General features: G+C 40.3%; 1 protein-coding gene across 2 annotated transcripts; it reads right to left on the reverse strand.

Moving 5' to 3' along the window:
• Positions 1–2369: 2369 nt before the first annotated feature.
• c19h2orf50 (chromosome 19 C2orf50 homolog) lies at positions 2370–6510 on the reverse strand. Of its 2 annotated transcripts, none has more exons than XM_036954747.1 (3): positions 6068–6510; positions 3048–3087; positions 2370–2908 (listed from the first exon to the last, which is right to left on the reverse strand). In XM_036954747.1, the coding sequence occupies exons 1-3, from the start codon at positions 6301–6303 to the stop codon at positions 2717–2719; spliced, it is 468 nt and encodes a 155-aa protein (XP_036810642.1). In that variant the 5' UTR covers positions 6304–6510; the 3' UTR covers positions 2370–2716. The 2 variants fall into 2 exon arrangements, with proteins under 2 accessions (XP_036810642.1, XP_021429814.2); XM_021574139.2 differs by lacking the exon at positions 6068–6510 and adding an exon at positions 4221–4645.
• Positions 6511–9682: the final 3172 nt, after the last annotated feature.

A 9682-nucleotide genomic window follows, 5' to 3' on the forward strand; every position in this document is an offset into this window, starting at 1 on the left:
CAATTATGGACCACCACAAAGCCTCCAAGCCTCCCTCACACTCTACCCTCATTGTGCCTATGGCGTTGCCATTTGAGTCTGCTCAAGATAGCTGGCAGAATCCTGCCCCTGGTATTCTATCCTATAGAGGTATGATTCTGAACAATCCTTCCAAAAATAATCAATTTCATTAACTATGTCTTTACTTTACAGTAACATACAGTAGCATATGGCTGAAGTAACAGTGATGTTAACGTTTTGTATTTTTGTCCCACAGGCAATTTTCCCAGAGTGGAGTTCCTTATAAGGGGATTTTTCAGCATTTACAAAGAATAAGAAAAAGATTTAGCAAAGAAAAATATTATTTGGCAATTGCCAAATTAGTTCTTAGTTATTAAAAGACTCAAGCATTTCCCTCTCTCCGTCATTTCATCATGTTCACATAGCTTTGATATGTTCATCACTTACAAGCCCATTGATAATGAAATGAATCATCCGTGTAGCTCCAGTTATACCTTAATGCCAAATACAGTGCCTTGCAAAAGTATTCGGCCCCCTTGAACTTTGCGACCTTTTGCCACATTTCAGGCTTCAAACATAAAGATATAAAACTGTATTTTTTTGTGTAGAATCAACAACAAGTGTGACACAATCATGAAGTGGAACGACATTTATTGGTTATTTCAAACTTTTTTAACAAATCAAAAACTGAAAAATTTGGCGTGCAAAATTATTCAGCCCCTTTACTTTCAGTGCAGCAAACTCTCTCCAGAAGTTCAGTGAGGATCTCTGAATGATCTAATGTTGACCTAAATGACTAATGATGATAAATACAATCCACCTGTGTGTAATCAAGTCTCTGTATAAATGCTCCTGCACTGTGATAGTCTCAGAGGTCCGTTAAAAGCGCAGAGAGCATCATGAAGAACAAGGAACACACCAGGCAGGTCCGAGATACTGTTGTGAAGAAGTTTAAAGCCGTATTTGGATACAAAAAGATTTCCCAAGCTTTAAACATCCCAAGGAGCACTGTGCAAGCGATAATATTGAAATGGAAGGAGTATCAGACCACTGCAAATCTACCAAGACCTGGCCTCCCTCTAAACTTTCAGCTCATACAAGGAGAAGACTGATCAGAGATGCAGCCAAGAGGCCCATGATCACTCTGGATGAACTGCAGAGATCTACAGCTGAGGTGGGAGACTCTGTCCATAGGACAACAATCAGTCGTATATTGCACAAATCTGGCCTTTATGGAAGAGTGGCAAGAAGAAAGCCATTTCTTAAAGATATCCATGAAAAGTGTTGTTTAAAGTTTGCCACAAGCCACCTGGGAGACACACCAAACATGTGGAAGAAGGTGCTCTGGTCAGATGAAACCAAAATTGAACTTTTTGGCAACAATGCAAAACGTTATGTTTGGCGTAAAAGCAACACAGCTGAACACACCATCCCCACTGTCAAACATGGTGGTGGCAGCATCATGGTTTGGGCCTGCTTTTCTTCAGCAGGGACAGGGAAGATGGTTCAAATTGATGGGAAGATGGATGGAGCCAAATACAGGACCATTCTGGAAGAAAACCTGATGGAGTCTGCAAAAGACCTGAGACTGGGACGGAGATTTGTCTTCCAACAAGACAATGATCCAAAACATAAAGCAAAATCTACAATGGAATGGTTAAAAAATAAACATATCCAGGTGTTAGAATGGCCAAGTCAAAGTCCAGACCTGAATCCAATCGAGAATCTGTGGAAAGAACTGAAAACTGCTGTTCACAAATGCTCTCCATCCAACCTCAGAGCTCGAGCTGTTTTGCAAGGAGGAATGGGAAAAAATGTCAGTCTCTTGATGTGCAAAACTGATAGAGACATACCCCAAGCGACTTACAGCTGTAATCGCAGCAAAAGGTGGCGCTACAAGGTATTAACTTAAGGGGGCTGAATAATTTTGCACGCCCAATTTTTCAGTTTTTGATTTGTTAAAAAAGTTTGAAATATCCAATAAATGTCGTTCCACTTCATGATTGTGTCCCACTTGTTGTTGATTCTTCACAAAAAAATACAGTTTTATATCTTTATGTTTGAAGCCTGAAATGTGGCAAAAGGTCGCAAAGTTCAAGGGGGCCGAATACTTTTGCAAGGCACTGTAAATAGGGAAAATAGAACCATCTAATTTCATTATTAATATTTCCTATGCATTCTTTTGTGCTTGAGGCACATAGCTGGATGATCTACACAGCATATGGCAAGAGCCAATGACTCGCTATGATAGGTCAACTTCAACTGGGTGAGTTCCCATGAGCTTGAAAGTATTCACTATGGAAATATTGTTTTTTTGTGTATCATTGAATAGGCTATGCTTCAGTTAGTTCACACAATAATATCCATAGTACAATATACAGTACTTCTTTATTGAGAAATATAACAGAAATTTAACAAAAATGGCATCATTTTCTGAGTTAAGTAGAGCCTCAACTAGATCTATTGGCAATGTGTAAACTCTTCACGGGTCAAACACATGAGCAGCTATCAGTTAAAATAGATTTCTTGAAAATGGTGCTCCTAATGTAAAGCAAGCCTCCAATGAATATGAGTAAAACCTCAATTCAAGGAACATATCAGCCATCACTAGCTACATGAACACGAGCTACACTTTTTAAACAGAACTGATATGCTTTCTTTTGGAAGGCGGGGTTGATTGTGGGCATTCTTGGGTGAGTCTTATTCCCTGCTGATGCTAGCAAGGCTGCATATCTGGACCCGGCTTGCACTTGCTATAGCTTCCAATTAACAGCTTATCCATTCTCATCAGCTCCCTGCCCAGTGGTGTGCACACACGACTCCCAAACATCTGGTTGGTGGTGTTGGGGATATGGTCAGAAAACACTGGCACATAGTTTGGTAAAGGGCTCTCTGCCCTGTGGTTACCCTGTGTGGACAAGTGGGCACAAAGTTTAGGGTCATACCAACTTAAGATCGGGGTCATGCAGCATTGATATCAACAAGAGATTGTGTTAAAATAAAACAGTTGACTATTTAATGAGATAACAAATTGGCTAATTATTTACCAGCTGATCATAGTTCTTGAGAAAACTCCAATTCTTCTGCCTGTGGATCAAAACACAATTATGATTGTAAGCCTATATGGTTGTCTATACCAGGGGAGAACGATTGCCCCCTTTCATTGATGTCACGGAAGCTCAAGGCCGACCGCGGTATGCATTGTTAGCAGAAAATATAGTGGATGGAAAAATGTAAATCTTCATGTAAATAAAATAACATAAAAATATATATTCAACTAGGCAAGTCAGTTAAGAACAAATTCTTATTTACAATGACTGCCTACCGGAGAACTGTGGGTTAGCTGCCTTGTTCAGGGGTAGAACGACATATGTTTACCTTGTCAGCTCGGGGATTCGATCCAGCAACCTTTCAGTTACTTGCGCAACGCTCTAACCTCTGGGCTACTGTTGGCTAGCTTCCGACAATCATAGTACCAATAAATCATTTTAATATACCGGATGTATGTCCTTGAACCGATTATTTTAAAATCGCACCGAGAAGAAGTTATAAGGATAATTTATATCGTTGCTAATGGCAGCCTAAAGTACCCAGGTCAGCCTTCAAATTGTGTTACTCAATGAGAAGGGGCAGCACTGAGCTAGCCTGCAACATCACTTCCTGGAATAGCTATACATGTTATGTGACCATGTTATGTCTCCCTGAGACACCATCTTAACCTACTTCAGTTGGGTTTCCACTAGATAGTACAGCCACAAAGTCAAAATGGTCCGAATTGTAAAAAATCATTATTTTTTATTTTTTTGTCTTATTTTAAGGTTACGCATAATGTTAGCAGATTTGGCTTCAATGCGCTATTGAGTCTTCACATAGGAATGATTGGTATCACGTGATCTAGGGCTTTTTTCCATTCATATACAGTCATTGGGATATACACTTAAAACGCAGTTGTGTCATGGGTCTACGGCCTACCTCCCTAATGAAAGGCCTACATTTATTTCATTAGGTACCAGATAGCATTGTCAGCATTTGTACGTTTAATTCTTCAAGAATAAATGGAAAACATAGGCTGTATCATGAATTTGAATTAAATGCTAACAACAGTAAAGATTTCGGGTTCAGATTGGGCTACCTGTATGAAATGTGCACTAACGATAGACTGGTAAAAAACGATAAGAAGGGAAATAATTCATGTTGTGCATTCTAAAAGCAGCCATTACCATTCTTTCACTCCATTCCTCTCTGCGCGCACGAACTCGCGCCAGACTTGATCCTGTTTGACTGGGTCGCGAGAGTCGGGGTTCTCCCAAGGACTCTCTCCGCCGCGGGTGTTTCGAGTCCTGTCCGGCGGAAGTTTGTACACAGAGACGGAGGACTGTGATATCAAAGCGACGTTAGGTGGGTCTGGCAATCGGTAGCCTGCTGAAGTTGCGCGTTTGTTGCCTTTCGTATCCATTCTAACTTTGCAAAGACAAATTGTGTAAATTTAGAACTGAGTGCGGATGTGCCCCCAATCACTACTGCCTTGTAGACTACTTTTGTCTCTAGGCCAGGGCTCAGCTTTCTATTGTTTACTTCTCCGTCTCCCCGGGAGACAGTCGGGTAATTCAGCTCTATTTATTCATCTATTCAATAATTGGTTTCCACAGCTATACCATTACCGTCTATACGGGACAGAAGATAAGGCCTACCGATGCCTATTCAAAGCACATTTTCCGAGACAAAATCAAATATAATTTTTCTTTGCACGGGCAATAATCAATCCGTGCTGTCAATGCAACAATGTGTGCCTGTGTTGTGCTGGGACGATAGATCTGCAATACAAGATTGTTGCACTTATGTTTTTAGTTATTATCATGGAATTATATCAGCAGAATAGCCTATTGGAGATCTTGAGAATGTTAACAGGGGATTAAAAATATAAATTGCACTCAATAGGATGCCAGCCAGGATTATAGGCTAAGGAAATGGTTGACATGACATATTATTTTGTATAACTGAGTGTACAAAACATTAGGAACACCTTCCTACTATTGAGTTGCACCCCATTTTGTCCTCAGAACAGCCTCAATTTGTTGGAGCATGGACTCAACAAGGTGTCAAACGCATTCCACAGGGATGCTGGCTCATGTTGGCTGGGTATCCTTTGGGTGGTAGACCATTCTTGATACACATTGGACATTGTTGAGTGCGAAAAACCCAGCAGCTTTGCAGTTCTTGACACACTCAAACCCAGGGCTGCCAACTTTTGTAGCAAGAAAGCTTGGAGTGAGATTTTAATTTCATTGCCCCCTGAAACAAACCCCAGGAACATTTTACTGTTTTAAAGCTAATTTCCTGCAATTCTACGTACAGTATTTTGGCATGGCCCCAGGCCTATGACCAGGGTGGAAAATGCAAAAAATCACAGGTCAGATGTATCCGGGATGCTTTGGACATTAAATGAACACTCCAGATTTGACGACTTACTTTGAGATTTTGGGGGAATTAAATTTAAAGTATGCTAATATTTAAACACATTTTTTAGGTGGTTTGACATTTTAATTCGGACATTCAGAAATGAGATGGGGTTACAGGAAAATGGGAGAAATAGTGGGAAGGTTGGAAGCAGGGATTGATTCCTATTCTCAGGTAGAAAGTTGTTACCCACGTGCCTAGGAGTGTTACCACTACACCAAAATTCTGCAAAGGCTTCAATGCGCTATTGAGTCTTCACATAGGAATGATTGGTATCACGTGATCTAGGGCTTTTTTCCATTCATATACAGTCATTGGGATATACACTTAAAACGCAGTTGTGTCATGGGTCTACGGCCTACCTCCCTAATGAAAGGCCTACATTTATTTCATTAGGTACCAGATAGCATTGTCAGCATTTGTACGTTTAATTCTTCAAGAATAAATGGAAAACATAGGCTGTATCATGAATTTGAATTAAATGCTAACAACAGTAAAGATTTCGGGTTCAGATTGGGCTACCTGTATGAAATGTGCACTAACGATAGACTGGTAAAAAACGATAAGAAGGGAAATAATTCATGTTGTGCATTCTAAAAGCAGCCATTACCATTCTTTCACTCCATTCCTCTCTGCGCGCACGAACTCGCGCCAGACTTGATCCTGTTTGACTGGGTCGCGAGAGTCGGGGTTCTCCCAAGGACTCTCTCCGCCGCGGGTGTTTCGAGTCCTGTCCGGCGGAAGTTTGTACACAGAGACGGAGGACTGTGATATCAAAGCGACGTTAGGTGGGTCTGGCAATCGGTAGCCTGCTGAAGTTGCGCGTTTGTTGCCTTTCGTATCCATTCTAACTTTGCAAAGACAAATTGTGTAAATTTAGAACTGAGTGCGGATGTGCCCCCAATCACTACTGCCTTGTAGACTACTTTTGTCTCTAGGCCAGGGCTCAGCTTTCTATTGTTTACTTCTCCGTCTCCCCGGGAGACAGTCGGGTAATTCAGCTCTATTTATTCATCTATTCAATAATTGGTTTCCACAGCTATACCATTACCGTCTATACGGGACAGAAGATAAGGCCTACCGATGCCTATTCAAAGCACATTTTCCGAGACAAAATCAAATATAATTTTTCTTTGCACGGGCAATAATCAATCCGTGCTGTCAATGCAACAATGTGTGCCTGTGTTGTGCTGTGACGATAGATCTGCAATACAAGATTGTTGCACTTATGTTTTTAGTTATTATCATGGAATTATATCAGCAGAATAGCCTATTGGAGATCTTGAGAATGTTAACAGGGGATTAAAAATATAAATTGCACTCAATAGGATGCCAGCCAGGATTATAGGCTAAGGAAATGGTTGACATGACATATTATTTTGTATAACTGAGTGTACAAAACATTAGGAACACCTTCCTACTATTGAGTTGCACCCCATTTTGTCCTCAGAACAGCCTCAATTTGTTGGAGCATGGACTCAACAAGGTGTCAAACGCATTCCACAGGGATGCTGGCTCATGTTGGCTGGGTATCCTTTGGGTGGTAGACCATTCTTGATACACATTGGACATTGTTGAGTGCGAAAAACCCAGCAGCTTTGCAGTTCTTGACACACTCAAACCCAGGGCTGCCAACTTTTGTAGCAAGAAAGCTTGGAGTGAGATTTTAATTTCATTGCCCCCTGAAACAAACCCCAGGAACATTTTACTGTTTTAAAGCTAATTTCCTGCAATTCTACGTACAGTATTTTGGCATGGCCCCAGGCCTATGACCAGGGTGGAAAATGCAAAAAATCACAGGTCAGATGTATCCGGGATGCTTTGGACATTAAATGAACACTCCAGATTTGACGACTTACTTTGAGATTTTGGGGGAATTAAATTTAAAGTATGCTAATATTTAAACACATTTTTTAGGTGGTTTGACATTTTAATTCGGACATTCAGAAATGAGATGGGGTTACAGGAAAATGGGAGAAATAGTGGGAAGGTTGGAAGCAGGGATTGATTCCTATTCTCAGGTAGAAAGTTGTTACCCACGTGCCTAGGAGTGTTACCACTACACCAAAATTCTGCAAAGGAGATACTACAATTAATAGTTGATGGCAGTGGGTAACCAAATGATATACTGCATTCTCCTTGTCCATAGACTGCTTTCAAAGTAAGGACACAAACATTTTGTAATTTGGGTAAACTATCTCTTTAAAATAGGTCTGGAAGAAAATCCTGATCTATGTTTCGCAAGTGCTGGGTGTTATAACAAGAAAATGTTCTGGTTATAACAGTTCATTTCTCAAAATCACCCAACATTCAAGAAAAATCCAATGAATATCAATATTCAGGTGGTTTAGACCTACTAGTTGAAGATCCTTGCCAGATCCTAGGCCTACTGGTTGAAGATCCCCCTACCATCTCTGCCTAGCATGTGCACAATACTAAAATGTCACATTATATTTGAGGCCTGGAGCATTTAATATCCCATACGTATTGTCACGCCCTGGCCTTAGTTATCTTTGTTTTCTTTATTATTTTGGTTAGGCCAGGGTGTGACATAGGTGATGTATGGTTTTTGTCTCATCTAGGGTGTTTGTACTGTCTAGGTGTTTTTGTGGATTTAGGGGTTGTGTTCATTCTAGGTGTTTATATAAGTCTATGGTTGCCTAGATTGGTTCTCAATCAGACGCAGGTGTTTATCGTTGTCTCTGATTGGGAACCATATTTAGGCAGCCATATTCTTTGGGTATTTTGTGGGTGATTGTTTCCTGTGTCAGTGTTTGTGCTACACGGGACTGTTTTGTTGCCAGTTCACTTTATTATTTTGTATCTGTGGTCATGTTTAGTTTTTCTTATTAAAAATCATGGACACCTACCACGCTGCGTATTGGTCCGATCCTTGTTACACCTCTTCAGAGGAAGAGGAGGAAATCTGCCGTGACACGTATTTGTATGACTTAATCAAAACTGTCCATGAATGGCTGCAAAAATACCTTGCCTCGCGTAATTCATTTTCAAAGACAAAAGTAGGCATATCAGATTTAAAATGTGTTCACAGTGGTAAAATTGTGAAGAAGTGGAATAATAAAATAAGTGTGGGCAATAACAGTAGTGTTCTTGCTGACAAGCACAGCTTTGGGTTCACAAAGTTTGACAACATAGTTACAAATCAGGTCACCCTTCCAAACTTCTCTACTAAAACATACTGTTGGCCTATGTCTGCTGCCTTTTCGTTGTCACAGCCAAATGCCAAACGAGGAGAAGTACATTTTTTTAAAAGTACTACCCTGCTGCTATATTTTTCAGATTTATAAACTCAACAAAGAACATTCTCTCTCCGTTTAGCTCCACTCTAATCTTGAGGGGCGTTTCTTTAAAACACTCATCCAATACCCTTGACCCCTTACATAACTAGACCACTCATATGCTTCAATGTGCTGTGGTTCACAGTAGTTTTGCAGGACAGGACAATACACTATACAGTGAACTAATTAGAAAAATAAAAGTAGTTATTTTCAATGCGTGAGATATGAGGTGTGGCGAGTGAGAAGAGGGTCAAATGCGTGTTTCATGGCCAATGCGTGAGAGTTGGCGGCTCTGCTCAAACCTGTGTGCCTGGCACAGACCTACAACCTACCTTGCCCTGTTCTACGACACTTAAATATTTTGTCGTGCCCATTCACCCTCTGAATGACACACATACACAATCCATGTCTCAAGACTTAAAAACCCTTCTTTAACCGGTCTCCTCCCCTTCATTTACACTGATTGAAGTGGAATTACAAATGACATCAACAATATGTCATGGCAAGAGCAGGTGTTCCGAATGTTTTGTGCAGTCAGTGTAATTGTTCACTTAAGAATTGATAATTGGAAAATCTATCCACCAGATGGCACCATAATATAACTCCAGGTGACTGGTATTTGAAGATGAAGCATTTTTTATGGACAGGTTCAGTGGTGTAGTAGAGGGTATAGCAGGTATAAGCCTAAACCCATTTTTTTGTGGGAAATGTGTATACTCACTTCTTAATAGCCACAATGCGTATTAAAGTAGTGTACTAGCGGTACAGTACATTCGGAAAGTATTCAGACCACTTGACCTTTTCCACATTTTGTTACTTTACAACCTTATTCTAAAATTGACTAAATTGTTTTTACCCTCATCAATCTACACACAATTCCCTATAATGACAAAGCAAAAACAGATTTTTAGAAATTTTTGCAAATG

Source organism: Oncorhynchus mykiss, chromosome 19 (assembly GCF_013265735.2).
Source record: "Oncorhynchus mykiss isolate Arlee chromosome 19, USDA_OmykA_1.1, whole genome shotgun sequence".
In the NCBI taxonomy this organism is placed as follows: domain Eukaryota; kingdom Metazoa; phylum Chordata; class Actinopteri; order Salmoniformes; family Salmonidae; genus Oncorhynchus; species Oncorhynchus mykiss.